The sequence below is a fragment of the Echinops telfairi genome, unplaced genomic scaffold (assembly GCF_000313985.2).
Source record: "Echinops telfairi isolate 266 unplaced genomic scaffold, ASM31398v2 ScPeMD7_4;HRSCAF=17, whole genome shotgun sequence".
NCBI lineage: Eukaryota > Metazoa > Chordata > Mammalia > Afrosoricida > Tenrecidae > Echinops > Echinops telfairi.
In genome coordinates, this window is record NW_022103900.1 from 14,039,035 (window position 1) to 14,059,636 (window position 20,602).

A 20,602-nucleotide genomic window follows, 5' to 3' on the forward strand; every position below is an offset into this window, starting at 1 on the left:
CGCAAATATATTTAATGTAAACTACAGAAAAACACTACATTAAAATTGAAATGAGAAAATATTTTAAAAGAATTAGAGAAGGGCAAAAATATAAGATAAAGAGAAAAATATAAATAATAATAAAACTATGTATTTGCTACAATAGGCTCACACACTTGTGATTCTAAGCATTCTTTTTTTAAAAAATCATTTTATTGGGGGCTCTTACAACTCTTATCACAATCCATACATACATCAATTGTGTAAAGCACAAGAGTGGCGATACTGGGAAGATAGAGGATAGGGTGGAAAGGGGGAACCGATTACAGGGATCTACATATAACCTACACCCTGGGGGGTGGACAACAGAAAAGTGGGTAAAAGGAGATGTCAGACAGTGTAAGATAATGACAAAATAATAATTTTTTCCCACACTGATACATTTATTTAAAAATATATATAGACTAATGGCTCTGTGCTCAAATATCATTGCAGTTCTGTGCTGACTTCCACAAAATGTAACTTAACTGTCATGGACTCTTCACAACTACATTCTGGACAAAAAGAAAAAGGTCCACAGAGATGGAGGTCAAGACAGACCTGCTGCAGACACTTGTGATGAAAACTTGCTGGGCAATGAAGTCTGACATGATGCAATTATAATTACATCAACATTCACGGAGGCCGAGTAGCAGAGGCAAATGGGTGCGATATCACAAGAAATATTTTCACGTTTCCCAATTAAGTTTATATAGTCAGTCAGGCACCAGAAAAAAACAAACCAAAACTTTTTCTTGTCAATTTTTAAGTCCATCCAATCAGAGTCGGTATATCTTTCTGGGTCTATTCATTTTCAGATGGGAAGACTGGAACCAGATTCTTCACATTATACGTTCTCAGGTGATGCCACATCTTCATATACTATCCAATTTCTTTAAGATAAACTGAGTGACTCGCAGCATGGGCACGTAAATAAGAAAGTTCCCTATGGAGGAGATCACGTCCTCGTGCATCTTCCGTTTCATTTCCTCAGCGTCCAGCGTCAGCGCGAGGTCCTCAATCCAAAACATCATGGCTGGGCTTTAGCAACTCCTCGCTAGGGATCTAGGTGCTTCTCAGATTGCCGCCCGACAAAATAATAGTTTATAAATTATCAAAGGCTCATGAGGGAGTAGGGAGTTGAGAGGGAGGGGGAAAATGAGGAGCTGATGCCAGGGGCTTAAGTAGAGCAAATGTTTTGAGAATGTACAAATGTACTCTGTCTTGTTTTTGTGCTTATTATTGTCTCTGCATGTCTATCTAGATAAGATAGTCGGGATAAACAATCTGGAGGAGAAAACAATGGGACTGACAGTTCTGGGGGAGGAGGTGGGGAAAAGGATGGGGGATGTCAACCAACCCAGGGACAAGGGAACAAGTGATCTAAAATCGAAGGCAAGGAGGGCATAGGATGCCTGATGGGGTTTGATCAAGGACAATGTAGCCGAGAGGAATTACTGAAACATGAATGAAAGCTGAAAATGATAGTGGGACAAGAGGAAAGTAAAAGGACATAGAGGAAAGAACAAGGAGGCAAAGGACATTTATAGAGGTCTAAATACAGGCGTGTACATATGTAAATATATTTATATATAACGATAAGGAAATAGATCTATATACACATATTATATGTTAAGTATTAAGGTAACAGACACTGGGCCTCTACTCAAGTACTCCCTCAACGCAAGAACACTTTGTTCTAATAACCTGGCATTCATGATACTCACATTCCCAACACGATCACTGAAGACAAAATGGGTGCATAAGCAAATGTGGTGAAAAAAGCTAAGGGTGCCTGGCTATCAAAAAAGATAGCAATCTAGGGTCTTAAAGGCTTGAAGATAAACAAGCAGCCCTCTAGCTGAGAAGCGACAAAGCCCACATGGAAGATGCACACCAGCCTGTGTGATCACGAGGTGTCGATAGGATCAGACATCAAAGACCCAGAACAAAAAATCCTATCAATGTGGATGAGGGGGAGTGTGGAGTGGAGCCCCAAAGTCGATCTGTAGACAATTGGACATCCCCTTACAGAAGGGTCACAATGAAGAGACAAGCCAGTCAGGGTACAGTGTAGCACCGATGAAACATACAACTTTCCTCAAAATTTTTTAATGCTTCCTTCCCACCCCCCACTATCATGATCCCAATTCTACCTCACAAATCCAGCTAGACCAGAGCATGTACACGGGCACAGGTTAGAGCTGGAAACATAGGGAATCCAGGACAGATAAACCCCTCAGTAGTGATACCAGGAGGGTAAGGGTAAGGTGGGAGGAGAAAGGGGGGAACCAATTACAATGATATACATATAATCCCCTCACAGGGGGACGGACAACAGAAAAGTGGGTGAAGGGAGGCACCGGTCAGTGTAAGACATGAAAAACAACAACAACAAAAACATTATTATCAAGGGTTCATGAGGGAGGGTGTGAGAAGGGGAAAAATGAGCTGATACCAAGGGCTCAGGTAGTAAGAAAATGTTTTGAAAATAATGATGGCAACATATGTCCAAATGTGCTTGACACAATGAATGTATGTATAGATTGTGATAAGAGCTTTACAAATCTCCAATAAAATAATTTTTCTATAAAAAAAAGAACTACACCCCAAATAAAAACGTATAATGTACACATTATGTAGGTAGAAATACAAGAGTCCGTGAACCAGCACTTCATCCTTTTTTACATCTGAATAATATGACACTTTATCCATTCCCAAGTTGACAGATGAGTTGCTTCAAATGAGTTGCTGCTACCTTTGGCTAATATTAACGATATTGCTATGATCATTCATGTAAATGCTTTTGTATGAACATAATTTTTCAGATACATACCTAAGAGTGGAATTGATGTCAGAATGGCTATTCTATATTCAAATTTTTTTTAGGAATTGTGAAATTATTTTCTACATACAGAGGTTGCATCAATTTTCATTCAACCAGCAATAACAAAAGGTTTCAAGTTCACCACATCCTCAGAGTATTTGTTATTATGTGTTTGGTACTGTATTAAAAAAATTATCCAAGACCACACTTATTTTCACCTAGGTATCTTTTGAAGGGTTCTAGAATTTTAAGTCTTACAATTTACAATTTTTGTGTATGGTTGAGGGAGGGGTGCAGATTCACTTTTCTGCATGTGGATATTTCTTTGTCTAGGAATCAATGGTGGAAAAGGTGATTCTTTTCCAAATGAATGGCCTTGGCAACCTTGCTAAAAAGCCCACTAACCATAAATCACACTAAAATACCAGTTGCTGCTGAGTAGACTGATTCTTGGCAACCCTATGTACAAAGAACTGCATTTTATAAGAAGTTCAGTGGCTGATTTTTCAGAAGTAGACTTTCATGTCTTTCTTCTGAGGCACCTCTGGGCCAACTGTAACCACCAACTCTCATTAACAGTTGAGCATCTTAACCATTCTAATTACTCAAGGACTCCAATCCATTTGAACAGTATAGATTTTTCTTTTTAATAGATACTGAAATGATTTCTCAGGCTTAAACCAAAACCAAAACCAAACCACTTCAATGTTTGTACACAGGAATCACAGTGCCATTACTTTCTGAATAACTGAAGATACAATAATTCTTTAGGCATTCCATTCTACTGCTACCCGTCAGATGAATAAGAGTGAAATCTTGTTAGGATAATTAATTTTGCCAAGATCTCTGCCTAGTCTTAGACAGAGATGGAAACACAAGCAATTAGCATTAATCCAAAGTGTTACTTTTGAGTACTTTATTGATTTAGACACTATTCTCAATCAAAAAAGGACTTAGGGACACTTAAAAATACATGCATGATTAAAAATAAGTATGCAAGGAGGGAAACAGAAGGAACAGTTTACGGCTAAATGTCCATTGCTATAGTTAAACTATAGAGCGTACAGTGCACTATAATACACTAATTAGAAAATAGAGTGTTTCAGCAGTCAAGTGGCTAAGAAACCAGCAATGACTTAAAAAGCAACAGACATCCTGACAAATTTGAGAATTTTCATATGTAAAACGCTTAAATCTGGAATAAGAGCCTTGAATTGGAAAACCATCAAATCTTTCTGCTTTGTTACATCCCTGACTGGCCCTGTGATATGTGAACTCATAAACTCAAGTGAGACCCTCTGCTGTCAAGTTGATTCCAACTCGCAGGGAACCTGTAAAAGATGGGAGCAGGACAAACTGCTCTCCTTCGGTTCCCAAAGCTGGAAATCTCTACAGAAGCAGACTACCCTGTCTTTCTCTCGTTGAGTGTCGAGTGGGTTCAAAATGCCAGCCTTTCCACTGTCAGCCAGAGCGCTTAACAACTGTGCCACCAAAGCTCTATGACACTGGTATGGGATCACTAAGTTTCTTGGGACCCAAGTTCTATTTTTCTTTCTCTACTAAAAAGATTTTTGGACTACATTTCTAAGAAACTTCTTTGTTCTTCAATCTCTAGGTCTGTAAGTCTAAAAATACATCTAAACGATATTCTTTTTATAAAATGTAAACACAGCACTAAAAATATGTGCATCGTATGCAGGTAAATTATGTGAAACTTTTATTTCAAGTCCTTGAATTAGATCATACAAATGTCACCATGAGGTACTGAGTAAAGTCCACATGGATACATACTACTTTCTTAAATAAGAATGTGTGTTGGGGAAATAACCACCAGATCAATACAATCAACTAAATGATACATTTAATTCCTATCTCACAATAAAAATGAGAATGGGTATTGTACCCATAACAAAAGAAAAGTCTTTGGGACCCAGTTAATAAACTTGGATAGATATAAAATATTAACACTCTGAACTTTAAAGCCACATGTTTCTTTTTTTTATTTTTTGGCATTTGTTAAGTGTAAAATTAATTTCACAATTTAGGATGCAGTCACATTTCAATTACATTTTGGTGTTTTTTGCTATATTTGCCAGGCTCCAGGGGCTGCTTTTATTTATAGTAAACAGGTTCAAACTCATTTCTCACTGTCACCCTGTTGCCCTAAACCTAGGAGGCCCAAGTTAGAGCAATTTCTGTATTAGAAATGCTTTTACAGTAAGAGTTTTGCTCTTTTATATGTATTTTTTGGCAAGTGTTCCATGGTAACATCTACATGTCTGGGTTTATTTTAGCTGTTTTCCTTTCACAATCCAAGGAAAATTATAAATCACTCTGATGCTTTAGAAGGTAGCTAGGTGGGCAGAATACAAAGCCCTACCTGCACCTGCATTCCTCCTGAAGCTGGGTACTTCTCCAACCATCACTTTGGTCCCTCTGGTAGTATGTGCTTCTCTTCCACCTAGAATGGAGTGGTTCTAGGGAGAAGAAAAATGAATCATAACCTCCCAGATTGGCATGTGTCTGTGGTACACCTGCCCAGAAGGCAGCAGCAGGGAAAGCTCTGGGTAGCAGGCCACTTTCTATTTCATTGTTCATTTGGTTAAATAATGAAACTGTCCTTGGTAGGGGTGAGAGCCTGGACAAGGAAGGCAATATTACTTTTTCTTGAGTTTCTCAGCCTCAACAAAGGTCTGTCAGCTGGTAGGGCCAAATTTGATTTTAATGAAGCATATTGCCATTACTAACAAATTCAATTAGGAAAATAAAAGTATTTGCTTACTTATTGGATATCTGGGAGCTTCAAACTGTTAAGTCTCGAGTACTAGCAAAAAGTTGGCAGTTCAAAATCACCCAGACACACCCTGGAAGACAGGCTTGGTCATCTGCTCCTGAAAGTTCAGAGCCTTGAAATCGCTGTGACCAGCTTTACTCTGCACACCCGGGGCCACCATGAGTCAGAACTGACTCCACAATGGATTCGCGCATAGGAACAACTTTGATTTATAGCTCTTTGATAAATTTTCACCAATTCATCATTTACTATTATTATCATTCCCATTTGACAAACAAGGCTCAGAAAACATTAATGACTTTTCTACAGCTACGAAAATGTTAAGTATAAGAGCTGAGAATAGAGCTTCTAAATATCTAGATCAGGGATTGTTCATTAAATCCAGTTATAAAGTATTGGCTCAGAAGGTCATGGTGGTTGTGCTCAATTAAAGTATTTACTGCATATTATTAGCAGAGTGTGCTGGACACCACTGATGTAGTGGGGGGGAAAAGAAGGTACTGTTATAGCTATAACTTGAAGCATGTATGTGAGTACCCACATTTATTTATAGGGCTTAGGAAAAGGTTTGAGAGGTAGGTGATCTTTTAATTGAGTTTTGAACTATGAGTATTATGTATGAAGGATGACCTCACCCATTCCTTTTACTTGACTATCAACAGATAACTGGATAACCGAAATGTGATACATACACTCAGTAGAATAATACACCCAGTAGAATACTACTGTGTTGGGAGAATGTTTTAGAACATGTTAAAATACAGATGGAGCTTGAAGATATTATGCTGAGTGGAATAAGTCAATTACAACAGGACAAAAATTATGACTTTACTTATCTAAAAAGACAAGAAAAGGCAAGTGATAATAACATCACTGCAAGCCTCAAACAATTCTTAAATAGAATGATATATGCTATAGAAAATTGTATACTGTGTATGATATAGGTCCTATTTCATTCTTCGGCAAATGGATATCAAGTATTGTCAGAAACTTGATCTCTTCTCTATTTAGTGAATTTTGGTCCTTTGTCAAAGATCAGCTATGCATAGGTGAATGGAATTACTTCTGGGTTCTCAATAATGCTCTCGTGGTCTGTGTATCTAGCCTTGTACCAGGCTGTGTTGACTACTGTGGCTATACTATGGTTTTGAGTTCAGGAAATGAGAGGCTTACTGCGTTGTTCTTCTTTAGTATTACTTTGCTTATCCAGGGTGTCTGTCCTTTCCGTAAAAAATTGGTTACTAGTTTTTACATCTCTTTAAAGGATGATACTGGAATTTAGGATTACGATTGCATTATATCACTAGAGCACTGGGGTAGTATTAACATTTTCACATTGGTAAGTCTATCCTTGAACATGGTATATTCTTCTACTTATGTAGGTCTCTTTTATTTTCTTGTAGTAGCATTGTATCATTTTCTTTTTATGTCTTTTGTTTCTCTGGTAATATTTATACCAAAGGATTTCTTCCTAGGGGTGGCTATTGTAAATGGTATTGTTTCATGATTTCCTTTTCAGAACACTCAGTGTTAGTATAAAGGAACCCAAATGACTTTGTGTATTGATCTTGAGAGTTTTACTTCCTTTTACCAATTTGGATGCCTTTAATTTCCATTTCTTTCCTTACAGTTCTGGCTAAGATGTCCAGCACTGCTGCTGTTATTAGGTGGTGCTGAATCAGTGACAATGCAAAATGACCCTATGTACAACAGAACAAAACACTACTACATCCCGGCCCATTCCCACAACTGTTGTTATGGTCCGATCCCACTTTTGCAACCGCTGTGTCAATCTATTTCTAGAGGGTCTTCCTCTTCTTCCCTGTCCCTTCATTTTACCAAGCATGATTTCATGTTCCAGGGATTCGTCTCTCCTGATAACGTGTCTGAAGTACTAGAGATGAAGTCTCATCATCTTTGTTTCTAAAGAGCTTTGTGCCCGTACTTCTTCCCAGACAGATATGCTTGTTCTTTTGCCAGTCTATGGTACTTTTTAATATTCTTCTCCAGCACCACAGTTCTATTTTTTAATAAATCACTTATGGGTGCTCTTACAAATAACAAAGCATACATGTTATCTCAAGCACACATGTACAATTACTGGCATCAACAATTTCAAAACATTATCTTTCTTCTTGAGCCCTTTGATCCCAGTTCTTCTTTTCTTCCCTTTCTCCCCCACCCTGCGAACCCTTATTATGTATGTATTATTATTTATATATAACTTACACCACCCATTCTATCCCTTCACCTATTATCCTGGTATTTTTCCCGAAGGGGGCTATTCTACCATCATTACTTTCCAACCCCCCTTCCATCGCTTCCTCCCCCTTCCCTCCTGGAATTGTTGCTCCCATTACTGTTTCTGAGGGGGTTTGTCCTTCCTGAATTCTGTATATTGAATGCTCTTGTTTGTGCCACTGTCTATACATTGGTCTAGTGGGAATTGCGTGAATGGGCTGAGATCATAACAGTGAGGCAGGGAGGAAGGATTAAAGAACTAGAGGACTGTTGTGTATTTTGTCGGTGCTAAACTGCCCCCTGGACGCATTTTCTCTCCTCCGTCCAGGACCACAATTCAAATGCATTGATTCTTCTATGGTCTGCCTTATTTAATGTCCAACTTTCATAAGCATTTGATACAATAGAGAATACCATAATTTGGGGTAGGTGCACCTTAGTCCTCAAAATAACATTCTTGCACTTAGCACTTTAAAGAGGTCTTGTGAAACAGATTTGCCCAATACATTGTTTGATCTCTTGGCTGCTGCTTCCATGAGCACTGAGTAGTGATCCAAGCAGGATAAAATCCATGACCACTTCAATCTTTTCTGTTTACCATGGTGTTACAATGGTCCAGTTGTAAGCATTCTGGTTTACTTTACATTAAGTTTCAACCCATATTGAAGTCTGCAAATCCTTGTCCTTCACCAGCAAATGCTTCAAGTTTTCCTGACTTTCAGTAAGCAAGATGTGTCATCTACAAATTGCTGACTGTTGATAAACCTTCCTCCAACCCTGGTGCCACATTCTTTTTCATATAACCTATCTTCTTGGATTATTTGCTCAGCATACCAACTGAGTAAATATGGTGACAGAATACAACCCTGATGCACACCTTTCCTGATTTTAAGCCATTCAGTATTCCCTTGTTTTGTTCGTAAAACTGCCTCTTGATCAATGTACAGGTTCTGGAATTCCCATTCTTCTTAAGGCTATCCATAGTTTGTTAGGGTCCATACAATTGAATGTGTTTGTATAGTCAATAAAACACAAGTAAACACCTTTCTGGTATTCTCTGCTTTCAGCCAAGATCCATCTGACATCAGCAATGGTATCTCTTATTCAGTGTCCTCTTCTGAATTTTGTTTAACTTTCTGGAAGTTGTCTGCGCATGTACTGCTGCAACTGTTAGTGAATTAGCTTCAGCACAACTTTACTTGCATGTGATATTAATGCAACTGTTTGATAATTTGTACATTCTGTTGGGTCACCTTTCTTTAGAATAGACACAAATATGGATCTATTGCAGCTGGTTATCCAGGTAGTGGTCTTATGAATGTCTTGCCACAGATAAGCAAGAGCTTTGAGGAACCATCTCAATTGGTATTCCATTCATTCCTGGAACGTTATTTTTTCAGCTAATGCTTTCAAAGAATTAACTACATAGATTTTTAACAAAAAGCAGAGGCTTTCACTGAAGATCTCAGATCTGAAATTTTCTAGCCTTTACTTGGTTTCTGAACTTTAGTTTTCTTATCACATGTAGTTTGTAAAGTTATTGTAAAGATAAAGTATGTGCCGAAGCATGTGTTACCTATTAGTTGTTCCTCATGTGTTAGTCTGGGTAGACTAAAGAAACAAATTCATAGATAGTCATATGTATATAAGAAAGAGGTTTACATACTAGAGCAATTGAATATTGAGAAAACGTCCCAGCCCATTGCAGATCAAGTCTATAAGTCCAATATTAGCCCGTATGTCCAATACTAATCTATAAAGTCCTCTTCAGACACACGAAACACATGCAATGATGAAGAATGAATGAGTATCACAGGCCAGTGGGTTGGAAGTCTTGTGGAGTCAGTGGCATTGTAAGCATCTCAGCGCTGGCAGGGGTCTCTATGGGGCTTCTCTGGCTCCAAAGGTCTCGTTGCATCAGGGTAGGTCCATGTGGCTTCTCCAGCTCCCAGGGCATAGCGCCATGTATCTAGTCAGTACAGTGTCTCTCAGGGAGTGAAAAGAGAGTGAGAGAAGTGTCTCCTGCCTCCAAGGAGGAAATACAGGAGTTCCCAGAATTCTCAGGAGAAGGCCATGCCCACACCGAGGCCTCATTGGTTATACCTTGATTGACAGGCCAGACTCCACCCCTTCATTCGTAATCCTCTCAAACTGACACCAGATTATGTAACTACCACACTCAGGATCTATGCTCCCTATCTTTGATAATATTCACACTACGGTGTTTTTAGCTGATGTGTTCGTGTTACTAGGTAATTATTTGCAAGTGGGTGTCACTTTCAAGATAAGTTCTCTCCCCTTCGCCTTTTTTCCTTTGTCCAAATTGACACAGTACTGTGTGGTAATTCGTCTACAACCCTACAATGAAAGGAATACCTGGGGATGGTAGGGCTACATGAATGAACAAGTCTTAGGCTTGTTCATTGTGCAGCTGCTAAATCAGCTGCATCTTATGCTTTGAACTTCACATGTGAAAAAGTGCAATTTTAGCCTTTTTAAGCTATGGTCTTTGGGGGACTCTATAGGAGCAGCTGATCCTGTACACTTAACAAACCAAAAACATTAAAAACAAAACAAAACCTCCAAACAAAAAAACAACAACCATCAAGTTGAATATTGACCCAGAGCAACTTCAAAGAGTATGTAGGTGTACCCCCCCAAAAAAACAGAAAAAATATCTGCTAGGTGGAGCTTTTGTAGGTGAGCATCCAGCAACTCGCTCTGAGTTAGTGCACCCAGTGGCATTGCCTGAGACGATTCTCTGGTCACAGTAAACTTTTTCGTAAAAGCACTTTCACTCAAACCGTTTTTTGCGATGGCTGATTTAAGAGGACAATGTGCAACTGTGAAATTTTGTTTCCTGCTTGGGAAAAATTCCACAGAATACAGCTTACAATGACAGTGCTATGGGAAAAACTCAAGTGTATGAGTGGTTTTCTCATTTCAAAAAAGGTGAACTGTCACTTGATGACAAATCTTGTTCTAGTCATCCATCAACTTCCCAAATGGATGAAAATGTTGACTCAGTACATTTGGAGTTTGTTCCACCAGGTCAGAGTATTGATCAAACTTTTTATTTAGAGATTATGAAAAGACTGCATAACCATGGCAGATGGGAGACTGGTTTTGCCATCATGACAATGCACCTGCTCACCTAGCCATCTCTGCATCCGTTTTTTGACCAAAAAATCCCAGCATGCCTCTCTTGCCCCACGCACCTTACTCACCTGACCTCGCTCCATGTGACTTTTTTGTTTCCACGAATACAGAGGGACATGAAAGGACAGCAATTTGACAATGTAGAAGAGGGAAAGAAACGAATGAGGGAGGTGCTGTCAGCCAACCAAATAGGTAAGTTTGAAAAACATTTCCAAGAATGGAATCGCAGATTTGACAAATGTATTAAGTGTAATGGAGACTTTTGAGGGTGATATGGTTATTCTGAAAAAAAAATTAAATATATAGCTTTGAAAAAAACATTTCTTTTTTGGGGAGGGTTTCTTTGGTTGTAATATTCACGAAACAGAACACCAGGCCTTTGTTCTATGCTGATGCTGGGTGGGTTCAAATCACCAAACTTAAGTCAGCAGCTGCTTGCACCACCAAGGGACCTGAGCCTGTAGCCTAACCAGTTCAATGTTAAAACTAGTTCAGTGCTGCACACATAATAAGCACTCCCCTTTTTGCAATGGGAAAAGGGCCCATGGTACTTGAGTCTTTCTACATTAGAATTTACAGTTTAGTGAAGTAGAAACATGAACGTAAGGAACCATACTGACGGTGTGGAAAAGGCATGAGCACAGAGTGATAGGGGTATCACAGGCACAAGCATTTGTAGGAACTGATCCAATGATTCTCTAAGATTTGTGCTTTTTGATGTATAGAAGTAAACTAACCTCCAAAGAAAAGGGAACTGTTATATAAAAGATATAAATGAGATAAAGGTTAAATAAATTAGAAGGAGTGATTAAAATGAGAACAACCATAGAAGGCTTCACAGAGGATATGACATTTAAACTAGGCCTTCAGATATGTGCAAAAATTCAACCAAAAGAAAATGAAAGTGAAAAGGACATTCATTCCGAAAGAGCAGAGGTACTGAGAAGTCACATTTATGCCTTTCTTGAAAAAATAAAGGGGGGGGGGAAACCACACCCCAAACCAAAAAACTGGGGGTGAGTATTCTTTCTATGGTAGTTTATGGTGTGTGTAGAGAGGATGGAGAGATGATGGTTCCCTGAACAGACTAGTCAGGACCACCATGTATGGGAGTGCTGTACTACACAACTCTAGGGGAAGCCTTCCTAAGAACATGGTTGGAATGGCACCTCCTACAGTAGCAGAGTGCAACAAATCCATAAATGCTTTGCAACAGGTCTCCTTATGGCCAGATTGTAGCACACCTTGAGTGTCATCCTAAGAAAGTTAGACTTTAATTAGTTGGCATTAGGAGGACTGATCAAGGATGTTCAAGCAGAAGGGCATGCTTTAGAAAAACTGGGTGACAACATAGAACAAAAAGTGAGGGAGACAAGGTGAAGAATTCCCACAGGAAACCATTGCTGTACTCTAGGTAAAAAGACTTGAATGAGACCAGGGGAATAAAAAACAAGTGAATTCAAGAGACATTTCAAAGATAGAATCAATAGGATTTAGAGGCCCACTGGCTGCTTACTGAACAATATAAACCAGCATTCAGGTTATCTGTGATTTTGAATATGTAGACTTAGGATGGGGTCCTGGAACAGGCATTTAAATAAGCAAAGTGACCACCAGCTATATTTTTGAAAACACAAGACAGGTATAAGAAAATCAGGAGAAAAAAATTTAGGGGGAGAGGTATTACTTTAACTTTGGGCAAAAGTATTACAAAAGATGATAGACAACTGCCAGGAAGCAAAGTACCACTGGAATGATAGAGAAATCTAGACAAAGAAACAAAGACTACATATGTTTCCTCTACTACCTTACTTATGTTCTTAAAATTGTGTTTTGACTTTACTCTAATAGTGGTAAATCCTTGACCAGTCAATCAGACCAAAATCACATACACACACGCAGGTGCGTACACATACACAAACACCAAAACAAGCAAACGTGAAAAATCTACATTTAAAAAAATAAAATTTTGGGGAGAACAGTAATGATCATTATTGTATCACCTGTGTCACAAGATGTACACATTTCCCTCATAAATATAAATCACGAAAGGGCTAGGCCCACTTAGTGTTTGGGGAAATGTCTGAAGAAAACTAGCAGTTGAAAAAATTGTAGGTGGCATTTGAGGAGAAATCCATTACCTTATGAGGGTGTCGAAAAGCACTGATACAGAGCACAGAATCTTTATTAAACAAAAATATAAAAAGTGAAAGTACTATTTCTTGATATACCCTCCACCTAGGTTAATACACTTTTGAAGAGGGTATTTTCTTTTCTTTTTAATCATTTTATTGGGGGCTCATACAACTCATCACAATCCATACATACATCCATTGTGTCGAGCATATTTGTTGCTATCATCATTTTCAAAACATTTTTCTACTTGAGCCCTTGGTATCAGCGCCTCATTTTTCCTCTCCCTCTCTCAAGAACCCTTGATAATTTATAAATTATTTTTTCATGTCTTACACTGATCAGTGTCTCCCTTCACCCATTTTTTCTGTTGTCTGTCCCCCTGTGAGGGGGTTATATGAAGATCATTTTGATCACATCCCTCTTTCTCCCCTCACCTTCCCCTTACCGTCCTGGTATCATTACTCTCAATATTGGTTCTGAGGGGTTTATCTGTCCTGGATTCCCTGTTTCCAGCTCTTATCTGTACCCATGTACATGCTCTGGTCTAGCCTGATTTATAAGGTAGAAGTGGGGTCATAGTAGTGGGGGAGGGGGGAGCTTTAAAGAACAAGAGGAAAGTTGTATGTTTCACAGGTGCTATACTGCACCTTGACTGGCTTGTCTCTTTCTTGTGACCCTTCTGCCTACAGATGGGCTTTGGGTCTCCACGCCACACTCCCCCTCATTCACAATGATAAGATTCTTTGTTCTGGGTCTTTGATGCCTGATACCTGATCCTATTGACACCTTGTGATCACACAGGCTGGTGTGCTTCTTCCATGTGGGCTTTGTTGCTTCTCAGCTAGATAGCCACTTGTTTATCTTCAAGCCTTTAAGAGCCCTATAGCTATATCTTTTGATAGCCAGACACCATCAGTTTTCTTCACCACATTTGCTTTTTCACCCATTTTGTCTTCAGCAACCCTGTGCCGAGGAAGGTGAGCTTCATGGATGCCAGGTTATTAGAACAAAGTATTCTTGCATTGAGGGAATACTTTAGTAGAGGCCCAATGTCCATCTGATACCTTAATACTAAACCTATAAATATATGTACATAGATCCATTTCCCCATCATCATATATAAATATATTTACATATGTACTTGCTTGTATTTAGACCTCTATAAATGCCCTTTGCCTCCTAGTTCTTTCCTCTACGTGAAGGGGGCATTTTCATCTCTCTAATCCTCTCCTAGAGGATTCTGTGCTCTTTGATTTAAACCACACACACAGCAGGCTTGGCATCCTCGAGGTACTCAAATGTGTTTCTTTCAAATGCTCTTCGAGTTTTGGGAACAAAAAGAAGTCTGGAGGGACAAGATCGGGGCTGGAGGGTGGATGGGGGTACAGTTTCTTAATGAAATTCTCATAGTGCAGCCTCCATTACCCTGGAAGAATGAACAAGTGTATTTCTGTGACCAGAAACTTTCCATGTGCCACTTGCCTTTTTCTTGCCAATACAATTTCCAATTTTCTTAAAACGTCTTTGAAATATGCCGGTATCATCAACATCACCTTGTGTCCTTCAAGAACATCTATCAAGAAGACTCCATTGGAATCCCCCAAAATAGTCACGATAACTTTGTGAGCGCACCTCTTTGTCTTGGCTGTAACTGGCCCTGCAGAGCTCCTCCGAGAGCTCTTTTGAGACTGGACCTTTTGTGTTTTTGAAGGCATCCTAATGTAGCTATGACAAGTATTACTGATAGAATTTGTCTACAGTCATCTACTGACTACAGAGATATGTTCAAACATGTTTTGTTTGGGATAAATCTGTGCATGTATGGTTGGAACTCTAGGAGAAATATTTTTTAATTTACATAAAAAGATGATAGCTAATAGGTAGGATGTTGTCAAATGCTTTGTGCTGTTAATATTTGTTGTTGTTAGCAGTCACTGAGTTGATTTCAATTCTTGGCAACTTCATGTGTATCACAATAGAACTGTGCTTCACAGGGTTTTTGAAGGTTGATTTTTCAGAAGCAGATAGACTTTTTTTTTTTTGCTGTACATATTGATAAAAGAGGAAAGGTACTTGTAAAAAAAGTTTTTCAGTAATCTAAAAAGGGCCCCTCAAACAAAATGTACGCTGTGTAAAAAAAAAAAAGAAAAAGGAAAGCTGTCACAAAAGTCACATGATTCATAAAGGACAAAATTGTTTTGAAACAGAAGTAGTTAAAAATCTTGTGAGTTACAGATCAACAGCTTCTCTGAATCCCTAAATCGTTTCCTATATCAAAACAAACTACTATGAGAGGAGAGAGAGGCCTGTGAAGAGAGACAGCAAAACTTCTGGAGACAGAAGACCTTTTCACAAAAGGCATGGTTTTCTTTAAATTACAGTTTAAAATGCTGAACAGTCCTTTAGCCTTGAGAATATAATCAACAATGAATGAGAATAGGCAAACGCTGGTATAATTATGAAGTTGTACTCTGTGTGCTCTTAACCATTGGCACAGGATTCTCCATCTCTCCATACCCCTCCTTTTAATTTCCCCAAGGACACCTAGTGGCTGTTTGGTAAATGTTTGCAAGTCACAACTTGTTTTATTAGAAGTAATTGTAAGAACTCCCATGAGAAATAAATAAGGTTTCAGAGACTTTCAGATCCATTTCCAGTCACTCCCGAAATGTTTAGGGCATAGTTTTAACTATATAGTATGATAAATGTTTAAAACCAGATACAGTGAACCCTCGTTTACCGCGGTTAATCGGTTCTAGAACCTACCGTGATAAATGAAATTCCGCGAAGTAGGATTCCTTATTTGTAAATCAAATATTTTCGTAGTTAGAGCATAGAGGACATGAAAAAACACCCTTTAGTTACCATTACACTCGTATTACCCAATTTATTAAACGAAAAAGGGAAAATACAGTAAAACATTTTGGACGTTACAATTATCATTTATTATTATATTATTTATGGCATCAAGCGTGTACAGTACGAGCCAATCAGTGGCAATAATGACAGAGCATGCGCTGTTACGCAAAAATCGCGATAGAGTGAAGCCGCAGAAGTCGAAGCGTGAAGTGGCGAGGGTTCACTGTACAATATTTTACAGCATGCAACAACTGTTGAATAAGAGACAAGTTCCCAAAATGTCTGGGGTTGCCTGACAAACCAACTTTTCAAAACTGCATCTGTGAAAACATTACCCAAGTTCTCACATTTAGCAGGGCCATACCAGTTTTTCTCCAATATTACTATCCAGAACTAACAAACCCTAACACTGGCGTTATGCAGTTCTATTGTGTTAAAGCAAGAATTTAGTAAAAATTTTAATTTGTTGATTTACTTCCTTTTGTCTTTCGAAAAATGAAAAGATGCTGTAAAATAATGACTCTGAACTTCATTTTAAAATTAGACTACATCTTATGTAAAATGTACTGATTTCTCTATTAATATCATATGTGAACTAGAGAATCTAAATTTTAAAAGCCCGGTCAACTGAAGATAAAATTAGAGTGTGGGTGGAAAACACATATCTAGTGTAGACATGATTGCTATGATGGGTTAGGGGCACAAGGCATTTTGGTATTTTTGGCAGATGGCCCAGAGCAATACACTTTATTGATCTTCGTTCCATGAAATTGCATAATGTGTCAGTTGACAAGCTTTCTCATTAAAGCAACAAATACTATTAATGACATCTGCACTTTAGCTTCAAAGGAGAGAAACTGAGTGACTAGAACTTTACTCCTACAAACCAATGACTCTTTTAATTTGATGCTTCCCCTGATCATCACAGTTTTATTTCAATTCTTTACGGACCTGCAAATAGTTGAGAGGACATAGACCCCCATTTAGACCTCTAAAGAGGCATACATTTATTTACATAAAAAGAGATTATAGCCCAATAGGTAGGATGTTATCAAATGGTCTCAGCTGCTAATCTTTGTTGTTTGTTATTAGCTGTCACTGGGTTGATTTCAAATCATAGCAAGTCCAAGTGTTCTACACAGGAGAACAGCTAGCTCCACAACATCCCTTGGTTGCCAGGCCTTGCCAGGCCAATCTCAGTGGTTCCCCATTCCCTCTTGGGAAACAATGAGACAAGAGTGGAGACTGACGACTACTGAGATTATATTGGTTGTTAGGTGCTTTACACAAAAATATGCATTTTCAATCTCCCTTCTGCAATAGTTATTTTCCCTTTAGATATAAAGAAAGGGAATTTGGATAGGTTAAGTTGCCTAAGGTCAATGAAATAGAAAACGGGAGAACCAGATATATCCACGTCTCTCCAACGTTCAATTCCAATGTCTAGTTCTTCCCTCTAATTATCATTATTTTTTAAATTCCAAGTTACATATACATGCATTTCAATGAGTTAAGTGATCTACAAGGTTCAAGACAAATAGTAGTGCTGCCCCGACCCCTTTACTTTCCCTATTCTTATGCTTTCTCCATTTCCTACTTAACCAAGGCAACAACTTTCATTTTTTTAGGCTGATTCTTTGGGCATTTAATTATGCAACTAAATAACACACCAATATTGCCAATTTGATTTCTCAGTTTTAGGCATTATTTACCATCTTACAACTATGCAAAGTAAGGGTTCAACTCACTTTAAACAGATCCCCGACACCACCACCACCACCACCCCCCGCCCCGCCCCTCTGTTTATCCTCTACCTTCTCCCAATATAGATAACAGTCTATCTTTGGTTAGACTAGCATTGGGCTTTTATCTGATTATGACTGTGTAATATTAGTCACTGCTGAGTCACATAATATGCCGTGTTTTTCCTTTCCTGAAAAATTGTTCTTAAAAAACTTTTTGTTTGCTTTATTTTCTAAATAAGAGCCCTCATAGCAGTGTAAGTCAAGCATTGGGCTCTTCTAACCACAAGATCGGTGGTTCGAAGCTATCAGCTTAGGAGAAAGATGAAGCTATCTATCTGCATCCATAAAGATTTAGTCTCAGAAACCCAACGTAAGGTCGCTATGAGTCAAAATCAATTTGATGGCAGTGGACTTGATTTTAGTTTTTTTTCTATTAACTAATACAATTGTTCAATACATTCAGACTTCAGATAGCCTTTCAATTTCATTTTCTTAGAGGAATTTCTCCTTGATTTATCTACTCTCTCTCTCCCATGTGCTGGTGTAAACCTTCTGATAGCTTCCTGAGAAAGAATTACAATTTTTGAGATCTTGCATAACTGAAAACACCATTACTACACTTTTAAATGTAACTGATCATCCTAACGGTTAAGAGAGCTCTCTCTAGAATGGAAGTAAATTTTTCCTGAGACTTTTGAAATCTTTGTTATCTTCTAGCATCAACTTAAGTCCACACCAACTTTGCTTCCTGAATTTGTACTTTACTCATTTTTTCCCTTAGAAACGAGTAAAAAAGGTTCCTTTTGTTTCTACTACTCTAAAATGTCAGTAAAATTTTCCCTGAATATGGTCTATTTACACCCATTACAATGGTTGCTTGGTGGGCCCCCTCAATCTGGAAGTTGATCCTTCAGTTTCTGTAAATTTTTTTTATTCCCTTTCTGGGATTCCTACTGGTAAAATGGTGACTCACCTGAATTGGACTGCTAATTATCTGATCTCTCCTCTATTTTTCATTTTTCTGTTCTACTTTTTAAGAGCCAGACTCAACAATATCTTCTAAATCATCTACTGAATAGTCCATATTTTATCAACTTTTTTAATTTCTAAGGACTTTTGTTCTTTAACACCTCCCTTCCCCCTTCCTCCGTTAGAAATGACCTATGTTGCTAAATAATGGCCAACCAAATCTACTGCTGTGGAGTCGATTCCGCCTGGTTGTGACCACACAAAGGTTTCTAAGGCTGGAAATCTCCAGTGGAGAGGCCCGTGGGTTTGAACCACTAACTTTAACAGCCCAGCGTTTACCTGATAGTGCCACCAGGGCTTAACAGTCAACTAAGCCTGGTTACATTAATAATCAGGATATTATTTAATACTAGACCAGGGCACTAATTTTCAAATCATTCTTAGGAAGCCTAGGGATAAGTAGCTCCATTGAGGCTGGGGCTTTATGAATCAAACACTGCCACCCCACAAGTGTCCATTTTAACCAGAGACGCTTAACTTTGATCATTTTCACATATTGGGATTTTAAGTACGATAAGGATCACAGACTTAAAGGTGTGAGTCCCTACAACTTTCACTTTAGGATAATTCTTTAATAATAAGGTTTATATTTTTGTGGAGTGTTAGAAACAAGTGTCAGTGATCTGGGACGCAGAAAAGGCCCATTTGCTAGGTTTTCCTCACTGATGAACCAATGTTTTACCAGGATTTACATTTGCAGTAAGAAGCCAGTTCAAATCTCAAGAAGTCGCAGGAGTGCGGGTAGGAATTAACCTTGAGGAATTGCTACCCTTTCCATTTTGCCTTAGAAAATAAAGCCACCAACTTTTCCTGAATTGTAAGAAGAGGTGGCATTCTTTTCAGAAGTTGCCACTTTTGAATATAAAAATTTAGTGAACTAATAGGTGACTAAGTTAGAGACAGCTTATCTTATCTAATCTACATCTCAGATGGAAATTCACCTCCTCCGCCCACAAAAAGGATCAGGTTTGAAAACTAGAAAATGAATCAATAATATAGTTACATCTTCATAGGTAAAAGGACATCTCTCTTGATGGTCTGGGTCACCTCACTTGGCAAGGAATCATGACCAGCTGAGGTGTTTGCTTGAGGCCACAGGATTAGAGTGGGTGGTTAGAAAGAAGGTAGTTATAAATGCTAACTACAGGTATGTAATCAGGTACAGGATTAAGGACAGTAATTATTATGAGTATTTTTCCTTGTATGCATGCTTCAGATATTTTTGTTCTGCTCACTTATAAAAATGAGATGTAAATGGACTTAGTATGCTTTCAGTTTTATGCATGCTAATTGTAACATGCTATGAACAAGTATGCTCGAAAAGTTAGGCATTCCCATGAAGAAATCTCATTGAAGAATATAGAGTGCTTCCAAAACAAAGAGACCTGTGGAGAGTATACTTGCTTTTTCTTGGGTCTGGATCCTGCATCCTGCTCTGCAACCTTTGCTACTTTGGACTTGAGTCAATTGCTTGCCTTTTTACCTGCGGACCTTGGGTTCTTTTTTTTTTTAATGTAGCCAGAGCCATCTACCTGCAGTCCTTGGGTGCATGCGCCCGGAGAGCTACATGAATTAGAAGCCAACAGTCTAACACCTGACCCACAGACTTCGAAAGTGCCTGCTTCAATGATGTGCGCTATTTCCTTGATATAAGCCTTTCTCTATACATAAATATATGTGCTTACTAGTTTTGTTTCTCTAAAGAACCAAGGCAAAGACAGATTGCCATAGAACTTTAGAGACAATAAAATATATATTTTCCTAAAAAAATATATATATATATTTTTTTTTTTT

General features: G+C 38.4%; 2 protein-coding genes across 4 annotated transcripts in view; both read right to left on the reverse strand.

Moving 5' to 3' along the window:
* The window catches only part of TANK (TRAF family member associated NFKB activator), a 107,137-nt gene that overhangs the window by 59,085 nt on the left and 27,450 nt on the right, over nt 1-20,602 (reverse strand). The window lies entirely within an intron of this gene.
* On the reverse strand, nt 894-1,049 carry LOC115872305 (mitochondrial import receptor subunit TOM5 homolog). The gene has a single exon (XM_045299660.1). The coding sequence runs from the start codon at nt 1,047-1,049 to the stop codon at nt 894-896; it is 156 nt and encodes a 51-aa protein (XP_045155595.1).

Bases quoted from the DNA above. Each gene is read 5' to 3' on its own strand.
- LOC115872305 (XM_045299660.1), bottom strand. From the start codon at position 1,049: ATGTTTTGGATTGAGGACCTCGCGCTGACGCTGGACGCTGAGGAAATG.